Source organism: Lepidochelys kempii, chromosome 1 (assembly GCF_965140265.1).
Source record: "Lepidochelys kempii isolate rLepKem1 chromosome 1, rLepKem1.hap2, whole genome shotgun sequence".
NCBI lineage: Eukaryota > Metazoa > Chordata > Testudines > Cheloniidae > Lepidochelys > Lepidochelys kempii.
The window spans coordinates 293151902-293168856 of record NC_133256.1 but is presented as its reverse complement, the minus strand read 5'-3'; the positions used below and the strand labels follow the sequence as shown (position 1 = coordinate 293168856).

The window sequence follows — 16955 nt, the reverse complement described above, 5'->3', positions numbered from 1 at the left end:
CGCGCAGCGCCGCCCCGCGCCCACTCACCCCGAGCGACCGTTCCCGCTGGTGTCATGGCTGCCAGCGCCGCCCCTCGGCTCGCAGCACGTGGGGCGCAGCCGCCCCGGTGATTGGCGGGGCAGGGCCGGAGTTGACCTTTGCCCGGGAACCGCCGCTGCCGGGGGCATGTCTCCAACCCGCCTGTGAGCGCCCGGGGAGCCGGGCCCATGGATCGCAGCGAGCCGCCGCCGCCGGAGGTGGCCGAGGGGGAGGATTTCGGTTACCGGCTCTTCCCGGAGCGGCGCAGCGAGGCCAAGCCGCCGCGCAGCTTCCTGGCCACCAGCCTCTTCACCTTCAACCACAAGTGCCGGGTGATGCTGAAGATCGCCCTGGACACAAGTAGGCACCGAGGGGGGCTCCCGAGCCCTGGGGGCGCGGCGGGGTCGGCTCTGAGCGCGGGGGTTGAGGGGCCTGCCAGGCCGGGGGCGCGGAGCTTCTCGCCCAGGGGCCGGGTGTCGTGTGAGAAGCGGCTGCCCGGTGCTGCCAGTAGCAGTTACTGATACTAGAGCTGCTCGCTGACCTAATGTGCCAGGGGGCCGCGGGGAGCGAACTGGGGCCAGTGGCAGTTACGGATCCGTAAGGCTGTTCTTATTTGCTGACTTGTCCGAATTTGCTGAAACTTGACCGTGGTGTGGGATGGAAGCAAAGTCTTCAGCTTCCAGAGGACCCTGCCTGGTGTCCCTAAGTGTCAATTACTTCTTAATGGGATGAGGGCATTTAAACATCATGCGTTTTGCGGCTTCATTTCCTGCGCTAACACAACATAGCAAGTGCAGTACCTGAAACACGGATGTCCTTGCTAAAGCTATTAGCATGTACTTATACATATTTTGAATGAGTATTTGTTCTTAAAATATACATTAAATATCACAGTGACAGGCATCTGCACACTTACAAAGGTAAACGATGAAGTGCTAAGACAGGGATGGGCAAACTTTTTGGCCCGAGGGCCACATCTGGGTATGGAAATTGTATGGCAAGCCATAAATGCTCACAAAATTGGGTTGGGTGCAGGAGGGGGTGAGGGCTCTGGCTGGGGGTGCGGACTCTGGGGTGGAGCCAGAAATGAGGAGTTCAGGGTACAGGACGGGAGTCTCCAGGCTGGGGCAGGGAGTTGGGATGTGGGGGGACGGACGGACAGGGTGAGGGCTCTGGCTGGAGATGCGGGCTCTGGGGTGGGACTGGGGATGAGGGATTTGAGGTGTAGGAGGGTTGGCTCCAGGCTGAGACCGAGGGGTTTGGAGGGCAGGAGGGGGATCGGGTGGGGACTGGGACACGGGGGGGTGGAGGGGGTTAGGGCTCTGGCTGGGGGTGCAAGCTGTGGGGTGGGGCCATAAATGAGGAGTTCAGAGTGTGGGAGGGGACTCTGGGCTGGGGCAGGGGAGTTAAGGGCTCCGGCTGGGGATGAGGGGTTTGGGGTGCAGAGGGGGCTCCGGGCTGGGATCGAGGAGTTTGGAGGGCGGGAGGAGGATCAGGGCAGGAGCTTGGGACGCAGGAGGGGCTCAAAGGTACAGGCTCCGGGCAATGCTTCTCTCAACTAGCTCCTAGAAGCAGTGGCATATCCCTCCTCCAGCTCTTACCAGAGGTGTGGCCAGGCCTCGGAGTACCACATCAGGGGGCGGGGCGGGGGGGTGCTCACCTCAGGTGGCTCCCCATCCCTGCTGCTCCTGGCGGAGGTGTGGCCAGGCAGCTCTGCAAGCAGGCATGTGCCAGGCTGTCTCTGTCTGAAGGCACCACCTCCTGCAGCTCCCATTGGCCGCAGTTCCTGGCCATGGGCTGGGAGCCACAGAGTCAGTACTTGGGGTCGGGGGATGGAGACAGCGTGCCTGGAGAACTGCCTGGCCGTGCCTCCGCCAGCAATAGCAGGGACAGGGAGCTGCCGGAGGGGAGCCCCCCATCTGGAACCCTGCACCCCAACTCCTTGCCCCAAACTCCCTCCCAGAGTGTGCCCCACAGCCCCTCCCACACTCCAGCCCCCTGCTGGCCCCACACCAACCGCACTATAAATCGGACTTTCCGTGCAGATCAGAGATGCCGGTTTACAGAGCTTGCTGGTTGACGAAGTGCTGGATAAAAGAGCTTTTACTGTATTGATTTTGGCAGTGCAGTGGGCAGTGCGGGGGGGGTGGATATTTGGAGCTTTTGGCATCTGTGAAGATACTGTAGGAATTGGTTTAATTGTGAGTAACTGGATGTTTCTGTTAAAGTGACCACCTCTAAAAAGCCCCTTCATTGTTCTTGGGCTTTTGTCTTGCTATGTAACTTTCCTTGTTCATCTTCCATATCTGCACTAATTCTGGTTAATTAATTAAGAAAATAACCTTCCAGAAGTGGCTGCTATATGTTCTTTTTACCCAGAAGGCCCTTTTCTGTAGATTGAGGGCATATACTAATTCTACACTTAGTCTCCATTATTATACACTGAGGCTGGGTGTACACTACATTAACAGTATCAGAAAGGGACTTTTCTTATTGTCGTAGTAAATCCACCTCTCTGAGAGGCCACAGCTAGGTTGACCAAAGTTTTAGGTGGAGGTCTGGCCTGACACTACATTACGCTAAGTTCTGTACAGAATTCAGAAGTGGCCTCTACACAAGCATTTGCTATTTAAACTATGTCTGTGTGCCCTGCAGTGAATTGAGCATTGTGTGGCTTTGAATGTCATTTTTAATTAATCTGAACTAGGACAATTGTAAATTGACTTCTCATCCAGTGCTTTTCCAAAGAAAGTCATGCTGCTCTTACTTTAAGATGCAGTGTCAATTCATCACCATATAATGATAATTGCATAAATCTCACTTCGTAATTATCTTTTATGTAATAAATAACTGAACTGTACTTGCTGTACAAAATTTTGTGTAGAGAAATTGATTGCAGCATTGTTTTTCTAGGTCCTTATGCTCAACTTCTTCTTGATGCTATGAAGCAGTCTGGCTGGTAGGTCAACCTCTGACTTGTGTGTTCTATATTGACTTCTGGTATGATGGGATAGCCTAATTTTGGCAATTAATTGGTCTTTGATTATAAGCAGTAAATATTCCCAATGGCCTGTGATGGGATGTTAGATGGAGTGGGATCTGAGTTACTACAGAGAATTCTTTCCTGGGCATCTGGCTGGTGAATCTTGCCCACATGCTCAGGGTTTAGCTGATCGCCATATTTGGGGTTGGGAAGGAAATTTCCTCCAGGGCAGATTGGTAGAAGCCCTGGGGGTTTTTCGCCTTCCTCTACAGCGTGGGACACGGGTCACTTGCTGGAGGATTGTCTGCACCTTGAAGTCTTTAAACCATGATTTGAGGACCTCGATAGCTCAGACATAGGTTAGGGGTTTGTTACAGGAGTGGGTGGGTGAGATTCTGTGACCTGCGTTGTGCAGGAGGTCAGACTAGATGATCATAATGGTCCCTTCTGACCTTAAAGTCTATGAATCTATAGTGAATGGATTTTCCTTAGCAATCTTATTTAAAATTTCCCTCTAACATCATACTTCTTGACCTTTCAGCACTGTTCATAAAGATCGGCACTTTGCCTGTGAAGACTGTGATGGGTGTGTCAGTGGAGGTTTTGATGCTGCAACATCACAGGTGGGCATTGATGTTGACTATTTTAATACCCTACAAAGTGAAAAAGATTACAAGAACATGTATTTATAATCAAAATCAGATTTTTAAATGTTGGAAGTTTGATTTAAATACATAAAAGAAAGTTAACTTTAAAATTTGGTAGATCCATGCTTATCCTTAGCTACTGACGCTTCTTTGTAAAGTGCTTTGAGCTGTGTTAATGAAAAGCACTATGTACGCGTTATTATTTGGAGATAACACCACTAATCTTAGTACACAGCAGGTTGAAGCCATGGTTAATGGAGAAAAATAGTGGGATCCTCAAAGTTCTCAGTGATGCAGATGACCTGCCTGGGATCTTTGAGGGATTGTAGGATAACTATAAAATGAAAGAATTAGGGTTATCTTAAATTTGTTTAAGGAAATATATGTGTTGTAAAGAAAGGCCCATACTAGCAAGTAGAAGGAAGGCCTTGAAAATAATGAGTTACAGGCCAGAAGAAATTAACTAAGGGAGGATGTCTGATTCAAAGAATAATAAAATAAAAGAGAGCTTCTGAAAAGAAGGCCTCTGATCAATGGGGTGACTGCAGATTAGTTTTAAATAAGAAAGAGAATCTGTCTTAAAATGAGCCAGCACGGCCCTAACAACCCCACGTACCAGTGTTACCTAAAAATTAGGGCCTATGTAAACCCAGATGCAAAGGAAAACCCATTTGGTCAGCAAGAAGGAGGGGAAGAGATTGTAAATCTTATCTGGATTAAGACTGGAAATAAGGGTGCACAATCTCAAGTTGTTTTTTAGCTGATGTCAGTAATTGGCAATGACATCTCTTGATTGTTAAAGGGTATAAAATGTAAATTCTTAAAGGGTTCAATGCTAATACTTGCCTGACCATGGTGGAGCCAACCAATATGATGGAATACATCCAATATTCAAGGAGCTGACAGAGGCGATATCTGAGCCATTAGAAAAAAAATGGAAGAGATTATAGAGGACTGGAAGGGGGCAAATACACAGTAGAACCTCAGAGTTACGAACACCTTGGGAATAGAGGTTGTTCGTAACTCTGAACAAAATGTTATGGTTGTTCTTTCAAAAGTTTACAACTGAACATTACTTAATACAGCTTAGAAACTTTACTATGCAGAAGAAAAATGCCGCTTTTAACCATCTTAATTTAAATGAAACAAGCACAACGTTTCTTTACTTGCTAAATCTTTTTTTAAACTTTCCTTTTTTTCTTTAGTAGTTTACGTTTACAGTACTGTACTATATTTGATTTCTATGTTTGTTTTTTGGTTTTTTGGTCTCTGCTGCTGCCTGATTGTGTACTTCCAGTTCCCAGTGAGGTGTGTGGGTGACTGGTCAGTTTGTAACTCTGAGATTCTATTGTAGTGCCAATCTATACAAAGGAAAATAAGGACAACATGGGGAATTACAGACTAGTCAGCTTAAGTTCAGTACTCGGAAAGATAATGGAGCAAATCAAGTAATCAATTTGCAAATACCTAAACGATAATAAGATGATGAGTAACAATCAACATGGGTTTGTCAAGAACAAATTGTGTCAAACCAACCTAATAGCTTTCTTTGACAGGGTGAGTAGTGGGGAAGCGGTAGATGCGGTATACCCTGACTTTATAATGCTTTTGATACTGTCCCGTGTGACCTCATAAACAAACTAGGGAAATACAACCTAGATCGGGCGGGCAAACTTTGTGGCCCGAGGGCCACATTTGGGTATGGAAATTGTATGGCGGGCCATGAATGCTCACAAAATTGGAGTTGGGGTGCAGAAAGGGGTGAGGACTCTGGCTGGGGGTGTGGACTCTGAGCTGGGGCCAGAAATGAGGAGTTCAGGGTACAGGACGGGGCAGCTCCTGGCTGGGGTAGGGGGTTGGGTGGGGGGAAACAGGGATGGTGGCTCTGGCTGGAGGTGCGGGCTCTGGGGTGGGGTTGAGGGATTTGAAGTGCAGGAGGGTGCTCCAGGCTGGGACTGAGGGGTTCGGAGGGCAGGAGGGGGATCAGGACTGGGGTTGGGACATGGGGGAGAGGGGTTAGGGCTCTGGGATGGGGCCATAAATAAGGAGTTCAGGGTGCGGGAGGGGGCTCCAGGCTGGGGCAGAGGGGGTGAGGGCTCTGGCTGGGGGTGTAGGATCTGGGGTGGAGCAGAGGATAAGGGGTTTGGGATGCAGGAGGGGGCTCTGGGCTGGGATCGAGGGCTTCTGAGGGCAGGAGGGGGATCAGAGCATGGGCTTGGGGTGTGGGAGGGGCTCAAGGGTGCAGGCTCTGGGAGGTGCTTATCTCAAGCATCTCCTGGAAGCAGCGGCATGTCCTCTCTCCAGCTCCTACGCAGAGGAACGTCAGGGTGACTCTGCACACTGCCCTGTCCTCAGGTGCCGTCCCTGCAGCTCCCATTGGCTGCAGTTCCCGGCCAATGGGAACTACAGGGGCGGTGCTTGGCGCAGGGGAAGCGCGCAGAGCTCCCTGGCTGCCCCAAATGTAGGAGCTGGAGGAGGGACATGCTGCTGCTTCCGGGACACACTTGCGCAGAACGCTGCGACACGCATGTGCAGAACGGAACCCATCTCCGTCTGGTGCGTGGGTGTGGGGCAAGCCCCAGACCCCGCTCGCCAGCAGGAGCTTGAGGGCAAGATGAAATTGGCTGGCAGGTTGGATGTGGCCCGCGGGCCGTAGTTTGCCCACCCCGACCTAGGTGGAGCTATTATAAGGTGGGTGCATAACTGGTTGGAAAACAGTTCCAAGACAGTAGTTAGCAGTGTTTCACAGTCAAGCTGGAAGGGCATATCGAGTGCAGTCCCACGGGGATTGTTCCTGGGTCTGCCTCTGTTCAATATCTTCATAAATGATTTAGATAATGACGTAGAGAGTACACTTATAAAGTTTATGGTATTCCACTTAAGAAGGAACAGTCAGTTCGACACATAAGAAATGGGAAATGACTGTCTAGGAAGGAGTACTGCAGAAAAGTGGATTAAATATGAGTCAAAAGTGTAACACTGTTGCAAAAGAAGAAAACATCATTCTGGGATTTGTCAGCAAGAGTATTTTAAGCAGACATGAGAAGTAATTCTTCCACTCTATTCTGTGCTGATAAGGCCTCAACTGGAGTGTTGTGTCCAGTTCTGATGTCACATTTCAGGAAAGATGTGGACAAATTGGAGAATGTCCAGAGGAGCACAACAAAAATGATTAAAGGTCTAGAAAATATGACCTATGAATGAAGAATGAAAAAACTGTGTTTGTTTAGTCTGGAGAAGAGCAGTCTGGGGGCGTTGGTTATAACAGTTTTCAAGTACATAAAAGGTTGTTCCTAACTGTCAGGATAGTTAAGCACTGGAACAAATTGCCTAGGAAGGTTATGCAATATCCATCATTGTAGGTTTTTAAAAACAGGTTAGATGAATATCTGTCAGGAATGATCTAGTTTTTACTTAGTCCTGCTTTAAGTATAGGGAACTGGACTAAATCTACTGAGGTCTCTTCCAGTCATACACATGTATGATTTAATGATTATGGGTCTAAGAACCCCTGGGTTTAGCCCATTTGTAAGTATCTTGATCAAATGCTTGTAAAATGTTGTTTTTTGTTTTTTGGTTTTTTTTTTTACTGTGGGGATGTAGTAAAGGGCTTATTAGTTAGGCTTTTAGGTATGTTTAGAACAATTGTATAAATACTATTTGACCTTTGAATTTAATAAAGGAATTATGGTTAAATTAGTATTGTAGTGATTGCGTAAATAATTCCAACAGGATCGGGAGTAAAGCCAGTAATACTGTTCAAAGCTAGTATACTCTTGCAAGGAAAATTCCTTTAACTTTCTGCTAAAGACTTCCTATATTTTTGTTCTACAGATTGTTCTATGCCAGAACAATATTCATCAACAATCCCATATGAACCGAGTAGTTACGCATGAACTGATTCATGCTTTTGATCACTGTCGTGCACATGTTGACTGGTTCAGCAATGTCAAACATTTAGCCTGTTCAGAGGTAAGTCAATGTGCTTGTCACACACAAGTAGGCTTCTTACTTGAGTCTGAGTGTTACTGGTGGCTATTAGAGGTTTTGGTGCTGAGCCAAACATTCTGTTCTATCCAAACATAATTCAGTATAACTCCTTCTTCATCCTCCTCCCCCACCCACCTTTTGTTGGTTCAATCTAGAGATCAGATTTGTTCAAAGTACAAGTTGAAATACTATGTTTTGGAGTTTAACAAACAAATGTAATACATCATACATATTTATCTGCTTCTGATATGTAAAGAAGTGAACATTATCATGTTTCAATAGCTACAGAATAAAAACATGTAGATGATAGTACAGTATTTATAAAGTTCCTTTTTCTACAAATACTGATATTTTGTATAATCTTCATAGTAGTATATTAGAGTTCAAAAGTAAAGTTAATAACAGAAGTGACTTTTTCTGTAAAAATATTTACTTATTATTTCATTGACTGTAGCCTTAATAATCATAAACCTCTGTTCATGACACTCTAATCCTTTCCTGGAGAGTGGTTATTACCAGATTGAGTGGCACATAGCTGCTTGTGTAGCATGGAGAACTTGATGGATTATGAAACGAAACTAAGCTACTTACACAGGTTACTAATAGTTCATTTTGGAATATGAACCAGAATTATATGAATATATTTCCATGTAAATGTCATCTTTCTCATTTTGATAAAGTAGAAAATTTCCTCACTGTAACAAAAAAAATTATGCCAATAAAGATAATGTAAATATATAGAGTTAAATGGTGTCTGTGTCATTTTAGTTTAAAACATTTAGGAGTACTTTTCAAGAACTGTAAAGAATGATATCTGGAGTTGATAGCAGAAACTTACAGGTTTCATTGTAAAACTGCAGATTCAGTATTCTGTCCTAATGAGAGAAGTAATATAATGAATTTGCTACCAAAAAGTCAGATTTTATACAGGTACATGAAATTGTATATCATGTTTGCATTTGTTTTACCTGGAGAAGATGCACTTTAAGTGGCAGTCAGCTGTGATTTCTTTGTAATTCTTCTTAGAAATGAATTTGGTTTAGTATCTAGTAGCCACATATACAATATCATTAAAGCCCCTCTGGAATTCAGAAATTTCATTATCTACCTACCTGCTTTTTGTCTCTAAAGGAGTAATAGGGTGCCATTGTGCTGAATGTAAAAAATTAGAACTTAAGATTTAACACAAGATTGGGCTCAAACTTTTCTGGGAATTGCTTGCTTGTACTTTTTGGCCCGTTTTTTGTGTCTAAACAACTTTTGCCCTTTCAATCTTTTAAATTCACCAGTACAAATACTAGCTTCCTCTTATGAAACAATGATTTATTTTTTTTCTACACATGATTTTAATTTTTTTTTTTTTTCTTAAATAAACTACTGGAGCAGTGTTTCCCATCCCAGAAGGTAGGCTATACCAAGGAAGCCCCAGACTAGTCTGGAGGAGGGAGAGAAAGTGCGAGGAAGAGAAATGTGCATGACTCTGTCTGTACTTCTCTTAATGAAGCTGTGTTCCTGCTACTGTGGAAAATGCAGCAGGTGGTTCTTTGAAAGCCACTTGCCTGCCTGCCTTGCTCTTACAGTAGTCCCTAATGCAGATGGCAACAGGAGCATCTCACAGGGTTTTCAAGTTCAAGCAGTGGCTCAGAGATCTATTTTTTTCTTCTCTACTCCCTGATCACTCATTTCATCTGCAAGAGCATGTATGACGTGGCCCTCCGGAGTCACCAATGGATATTCCCTCCAGAACAATATGTAGCCTTTATATAGGAGTGGGGAGGTACTATGAAAAGAAAAAAGCAAAAGTACAGGAAAGAGCAAAATCAGGGGAAAAGATGGTGGTCAATGAACCATGCCCTGGCATAGCTGACACCAAGAAGGCAAAGAAGGGTTCAGTGTTCCCCAGTTAAGCACAAAGAGGGAGAATCCACCAGAAGAATACTGGAAACTACTTCATTATATTAAGACTTACTGTAATGCTCTGACTTTTCCATTTATTTTCTGTGGTCTTTTGTTTTCATGATAGATTCGAGCTGCTAATCTCAGTGGAGACTGCTCACTCATAAATGAAATGACCAGATTTAAATTTGGATTAAAACAGCACCATCAGGTAAAGAAGACTGTGCCTTGTAAATACTGCTTACTTATGTTAAGGAACAGTACAGTATGGCTTTGGACTTTATTATCGTAGTCCATCAAGCAATACACCAACTCCCATTAAATTCCTAGCCACAATCTTACCACAGGAAAAACAGTAGATGATGGGAAATCATTGTAAATTTTGTATAATTTTATATTGCCCACCTACCCATCCATATCCGACTTTCGCCTGCCACTTCCCAAAACCTAAATTTTCCCCTCTAGCTCTCTCACCTTCAGTCCTTTTCATAGATTCATAGACTTTAAGGTCAGAAGGGACCATTATGATCATCTAGTCTGACCTCCTGCACAACGCAGGTCACAGAATCTCACCCACCCACTCCTGTAACAAACCCCTAACCTATGTCTGAGCTATCGAGGTCCTCAAATCATGGTTTAAAGACTTCAAGGTGCAGACAATCCTCCAGCAAGTGACCCGTGTCCCACGCTGTAGAGGAAGGCGAAAAACCCCCAGGGCTTCTACCAATCTGCCCTGGAGGAAATTTCCTTCCCAACCCCAAATATGGCGATCAGCTAAACCCTGAGCATGTGGGCAAGATTCACCAGCCAGATGCCCAGGAAAGAATTCTCTGTAGTAACTCAGATCCCACTCCATCTAACATCCCATCACAGGCCATTGGGAATATTTACTGCTTATAATCAAAGACCAATTAATTGCCAAAATTAGGCTATCCCATCATACCAGAAGTCAATATAGAACACACAAGTCAGAGGTTGACCTACCAGCCAGACTGCTTCATAGCATCAAGAAGAAGTTGAATTTCCTTTCTGCCTCTCCTAGCTTCCCCTTCCTCAAGTCATCCCTACCTCTCTGTTTTTCTAAATTGCCTCCATACCACTGCCCCACACTCCCCAGCTCTCCCACCCATCTCCCTCCGCTCACCCCTGTATCTGAGGTGTTGGCTGTCATTCTTGTCAATTTCATGGTTCCATCTGGAACTGAAGCCAGGGTGAGTTGGGGCTCCTGCACCGACGAGTGGGGAGCTGAGAGCTGTGGGGAGGGGGGCGCACCGGGCTCCTGGTGGGGAGCCAAGAGCGCAGGGAGCTGATAGCCCAGGTGGGGAGCCGGTAGCTGATGGGGGGGGGCAGCCAGGCTCTTGGTGGGGAGCTGCGTGCGGAGCTGAAAGTCTGGGCTCTTGTGCCCCCCCCCCCCCACACACACACACACACTGCCCTTCTAAAGTAAATGGAAGCGCTCCTTGTGAGGATGCACACCGCTGACAGGAGGAGGATTGTGTGGACATTAACCACCACAGTAGTTACTGCGGTGGCTGTAAGTCAACCTAACATAGGTTGACTTACGTTTTTAATACAGATATGCCCCCAGTGTCTCCTCACTCCATTGCCCTCTTCACAGTTTCTCCTTGTACCTGGCTCCTCTCCTCCCTTATATCTGTCTCCTAAGGAGGAGGGAGAGAAGAAACTGCTGCTGGATGGAAACCTGATTTGGTAGTGACTCCTCTTTGTCCCCCTGCTTCTATTGCTCCCAGGCCCTTTCAGGGGAGGGGCATAGGTGGGCCGGGATGGAGCTGAGCTGGCTGCAGCCTCTCCTGCCTTGTCAGAAGGATAAAACGGCTCCTTCTGGCAGTAGGCTCCAGTGAGACTCCTACTCTGTGCAGGAGCTAAATGGCAGCTGGCAGGAAGAGGAGAGCTGGCTGAATGCTGCTTCACGAAGCAGCAGCCTGTCTGTTCTCTGTCCCTTCTGCTATCCTTGCTCCTTCCCTTTCTAGCCAGCCAAATGTTCAGGAGACAAATACGTTGTTGATTCCCTCCATCCTACCTTGAAAGCTGCCAGAGACAGGTTGTCCCTATAATTAAGCCTGGATTCTGTTGTCCCACTCTTTGCCTAGTCATGCACACCTGTGCAAAGTTATAGCATTCTCATTTGGTATCATTTTACATTCACTGGCCATTGGTGTGGAATGCTACTGGGTCTCTACTCCAGTCCCTATGAATGCCCTGAGCCATGGAGTCCTGACCACCCCGTGATTGTGCAAGAGGCTTCTCTTGCTCAGAGGTTGGGAACATACCAGGGATTTGCTCCCTTCCCTCAGCTACCTTTGCATCTTCTCTGTCCATTTTCTACCAGCATTTGTTTTCCTCTATCATTCTAATTTGGGTAGGGAGCATCTGGCCCTGAAAACAGATTCCAGAGCTGTGCCATTGAAGATGGAAGGGCTCTAAATGAAGGATAAAACTGAAAGGAGAAGAACCTTCAAAATCAAGCTTTTAACATATCTTTTAAGACACTTTCCAAAGGGTTACATTTTTTTTTTAGAAGAAAAATTCCCGCAAAAAATAAGATTTTTGCATTGGTAGAATCAATGCATTTTTTAAAAAAAGCTAAATTAGGAGCTTGTGGTTTTTCCAGCTCGAACTACTGCTTAATAAATTAATTACAATGGGTAGTCAGTAAGAACAGAATAAGAGTGACTAGGGTTGACCAGAAGTGTCTTCTGAATTGGATTTTTTCTGAAGCTTTAGTTTTTGTTTCCTATGTATGGAAAGACTCAAAAGCCAGTTCAGAATATAAATTTAGTATAGAGTCAGACATGCAGCCCCTTAGTCAGGAAAGGCTCCCCAAGACTTCAGTGGGACTTTTACTTAAGTACAGATTACAGGACTGAACTTGAATAAATCTATTCCTGGCTGATCTAGAGCAGCAATTACTGACAGTGGCTTGGGGATCTTGTGTATCCTTTTCTTCTTTTTAGAGGAAAAGCCCAATAGGTAGCAGTTGCTACAGAAAGGTGGGATCAGGGAAAGTAACCACAGGAGGGGAGAGTGATGGCAGAGGAGTCAAGCCCTCTAGATCTTCTATTTGATGATAGTTGAAAAAGGCTAAGTGACACATGGCTGTTCAACTTGGAGCAGGTTTTCTCTTGTGTGAATGTCTAAGTTGTACACTTTTTTTTTTTTTTTTTTTTTTACATAAAGCCAGAGTTTTAAACTGCATTTGAATTATTGCTACTCAAAGAAAAATAGCATTTCTTCTTATTACATGAAGATTTAGGTGCATAATGAAAATTAAATAGTTAATTTTAGATTAAAGAAAAATACATTTAAATGATCACAAGTTTGTTTTTGAGATCTGTCTATTTGGAATGGTGTCAGTTTTCTGTGATACATAATTAACTGTAACCTTAATGTTGACACACATGCAATAGGAACTAACATTTAGATAGATCTGTACAAAATGGTTTGTAACTTGTGACCTCAAATCGTAGCTACAATTTTTTCCCCCCATTTCTTTCAGACCTGTGTACGAGACCGAGCCATTCGCTCCATTTTGGCTGTTAGAAAAGTAAGCAAAGAAACAGCAGAAAAAGCTGTGGATGGAGTTTTTGACTCCTGTTTTAATGATCATGAACCATTCGGAAGAGTCCCACACAGTAGATCAGATGCCAAGTATGCTTACAGAAACTTTCAGAACCGGGATCGATATTATGCAAATTTGTAAAGGTGACTGTTAATCATTAGCAGTGTTGTCAAACTGAAAACTTAGGAAGGTGCTGGTGGAGAGAGGAAATTCTGACAAGTAAACTACAATTTTGTATGGAAAGCTTACATAAAAGCCAAGTTCCACTGATGAGTTAGAAATAATCTGAGTAAATGAACAAGAGCTGTAAACCATGTATTTCCTCACCTGTTTTTCAGTGTTTCTTTTGACATATCAGATGTTTAATCCACTCATTTCAATTAATGTGTAAATCTGCTCAGTCCAATTAAGAATTATTTTCAAAATGTCTTTTATCTTTCCTGAATAAAGTGATTTAAGATGTTCAGATTTTTACAAATTATGTGTTGTGTAGATATGTCTGTATAGGATATTGAAAACTGAGCATTCCTTTTTCAAAGTGGGTACCTAAAGTCAGGATCTTAAATCCACATATGGGCACTTAAGGCTAGGTCCACAAAGGGATTTAGGTGCTTAACTGCTGCTTCAGGTGCCTAAGTCCAATATTTAGATCCTCAAAACCTCTGTTGAGCTGCTGCCAAACCCTGTAGGTGACTACATTTCCTAGGCACCTACATTTTTGCTGGTAGGCAGCAGTGTCTATCCCCAAATTTTGACACTCAACACCTAAGCCCTGGCAGGATTCACAAATTAGGCATTCCCCTGCCTAACTCGCTGATGCAGTGGTAGTGCTCAGAGGCCACCTTAGGCGATGCCTACCAGATTAGGCTCCATACAAAACAGTAGTGGTGGTGTGATTCCACCGAGTTAGGTGCTGCAACACGGAGCCTAAGTCTCCTTTGTGAATCTTCCCTTTCGGGCTTGTCTACATGGTACGTTAGTGTAGAACCAGTAAGCGTGTAAATTCTAGTGTGTACCAGCATGTTGCACACAGTCTGGACCCTGCTGCGTGCACTAAAAGTTACCTAGAGCACATTGACAGAGACCTACTTGAAACATGACTATGTCAACACGCAGCAGGGTCCACATGCATCAGTTAGTACACAACTCACTTGTGCATGCTAGAATTTACACCCTATCTGGTGGGCAATAATGTGCCATGTAGACAAACTCTTAAACTCCTTTGACAATCCAAGCCCTAAATAAATGACTAGATTTTCAAATGAGCACAGAAGCTCCCCTTGACTTCAGTGGGAACTTCTAGGCATTCAGTTTTTGCACATTTAACCACGTATTTAACTTAAGCTTAGGCTCCCACTTCTAAAAATCTTAGCCAGTCTGTTTTATGCTGTTAGTGGTTGTTTAAAAATAGTGACTTTTTCTTTTAAATGTTTAAAGAGGGACAATGAGATACCCTTTCATCTAAGGTGGCTACTTACAAATATACAGTTTTGGCCCTTCTCCCATGCAGGGTGCTCCATGCCGTGACTTGTGGGGCTCTTCTCAGATAAACTCCTACATCTGCCCATATTAAATTACTGAATCGTAACCTAAAGGTTGTCGTACACTTTTAAAACTTCTTATGGCATAACTGTGTCAGTCAGGGGTATGAAAACCCCCATATCCCCTAGAGACATAGCTATGCCAGCAAAACCACCAATGTAGACACTGCAATGCCAACAGAAGATTGTTTCTGTTGGAAGAGCTAACATCATTGGGGGACAAGATGTTTCTGCACCAGCAGAAAAACTCCTCCTCTCACTGTGTGCTGCTTCTGCGCTAGGGGGTTCTGGTGGCATAGTTGTGCTGCTACAGGCTCTGCCTTGTCGACATAGCTAAGCCTTAAGTCACAAACAGCATCATGTAAAGGGTGTCAGAAAGATAAGGTCTAAAACAAATATTAAGTAAACTGGTTACCTGTACTGCTTTTCTTAGCATTATTTGAATTTCAATTGCTTAACTATAAAAAAAAACCTTGAGTTGGTTTTTCTTTAGAGTTTTATTAACTATCCTTAACAACATCAACTAATAGCATAGGATATAAGGTAAAAGTAGTAATGGACTATGATTTTGCTAACACTGGCTAGAAAATTGATTAATACAGTACATCCAGGTTTTCAGAATCAACACAACCACAATGAAAAACAACAATGATACTCAATTACTGTCTTGGGAAGGTGACTTTGGTTAGAGTTTGACTCAGTCCCTCAGAATACGAACTCACTTTTGCCAATTGGTTATCAACTGGGAGGTGTTACCACAGAGGAACCACCACCCAAGTTAAAACAAGACAGTTTGGTCAATTACTTGCACCCTACTCCCCTCCTCTGCTCAGGTCTCCTTCCCAACAGATCTATAGTAGTCAGCTCTTAACCTGCTTCCACATAAATTATATTAGCCCCAGGATCTTATTAACACTCCTGACTAAAACTCCTACTTTCATATGTGATCTTCTTTTACATTTGTATACACTTAGACCTTGAAAGCCAGTGTGAAATCATTAACTGAAGTTAGGCTTGGCTAAATTCAATTTTTATTTTATTTTTATAATTTTGATGGATAACATGCTTGTTAAGCATTTTTTTATTTTTATCAATTTAAATTTTCACAGCTGTGGGAAATTGGGTTAATTTTTTTTTCCTGTTTTTTATTTAAATTTTCACAATTGCAGAAAATTGTGGGTGGGTCACACTTATTTGGTGACACTGAGATTTAAAAAATTAAAGCTTTGTAACGTTAAAACAAATGTCAACATCATATGTCAAAACATACAAAGTAAATAGTCTTAAATCAAACTCTAATAATTTCGAGCAGAATCTTCTTTCTTGGCCTTTCTGTAAATTCAGTCATCAATGGAAATATTGTCAGTTTGTACAAGTATGATGAAATCAACATTTATTGACATTTACCAATACAAATCTAATCCTTTTCAAACCTAACTATAATAGACATATGCTGACTGCTTCACAATCTTAGTCAGAAACAGTAACTTGTTCAATTTCAAACTTGTTCAATTTTACAACAATTTTGGTTGGAACCTCATACTGTTACAAAACAAGGACAAATACTGCCGTGCCGCTAAAAGTTGTGCAGTGTAGCTGCTGTTTGTCGGCTCTCCTGCCAACAAAAAACTTCCACCCCCAATGAGCACTGTTTGTGTTTTCCCTGCCGACAGTGTGCTGTTTACACTGGCACTTCTTGCGGCAAAACTTCTGTCGTTCAGGATAACACCTCTGAAAGACAAAAGTTTTGTTGTTCAATTGCCAGAGTAGACAAAGCCTAACTCTGTGACCCTCTTTAAAGCACGTTCACAAGCATGGATGTGCCCTTAATTAAGTACCCAGTTTCAGGAAGTAGTCAGTTGAGTAATTTGGGTTGTCACCAAGAGAAAGTGTGTGTTACTTATCAACAGACCTTTGCTCAGCTGTCAGTTTTCAGCTCAGTCACTGTTCACAGCAGGAGTTGATGCTGCAAATACAGGCGGAGCAAAGGATGGACCTGACTATAGTCTTGTCCTGATGTGCTAGCAGGCAATCTGAATTCCTGGAAAATAAGACAGTTAAATGCGTCTATCCAAGATAGCCGATGACATTGAGTACTTAGGTGGCCAGCTCAGTCTTCTCTCTTCCAGGTGTCTTCAGCTTTCAGGAAGTGATGCGTTGAAGGAGCTGTTTTATCCCATTCCAGTTGAGTGGTCCAGCTTGGCTCCTCTGGTTGGAGTGCTGCTGTGGACCAATTAGATGATAACTCATACTTCTGCCAAATATTTGAAATTTTCAGTCAAAATGAGAGTTGTCCTCT

The 16955-nt window shown here is 43.9% G+C and overlaps 2 protein-coding genes across 3 annotated transcripts in view; one reads left to right on the top strand and one right to left on the bottom strand.

The window, feature by feature from the left end:
- Nucleotides 1-116, bottom strand: part of RPAP3 (RNA polymerase II associated protein 3) — a 50493-nt gene extending 50377 nt beyond the window's left edge. The window contains exon 1 of one of the 2 annotated variants that reach the window (XM_073327966.1): nt 29-116. The gene's annotated coding sequence lies outside the window, so the exon portion shown is untranslated. The remainder of the gene's footprint in view (nt 1-28) is intronic. The other variant, XM_073327968.1, reaches the window with a different exon arrangement.
- Nucleotides 56-13593, top strand: ATP23 (ATP23 metallopeptidase and ATP synthase assembly factor homolog). The gene is made up of 6 exons (XM_073327970.1): nt 56-379; nt 2933-2978; nt 3544-3625; nt 7484-7621; nt 9663-9746; nt 13053-13593. The coding sequence occupies exons 1-6, from the start codon at nt 208-210 to the stop codon at nt 13254-13256; spliced, it is 726 nt and encodes a 241-aa protein (XP_073184071.1). The 5' UTR covers nt 56-207; the 3' UTR covers nt 13257-13593.
- The last annotated feature ends 3362 nt before the right edge of the window (nt 13594-16955 follow it).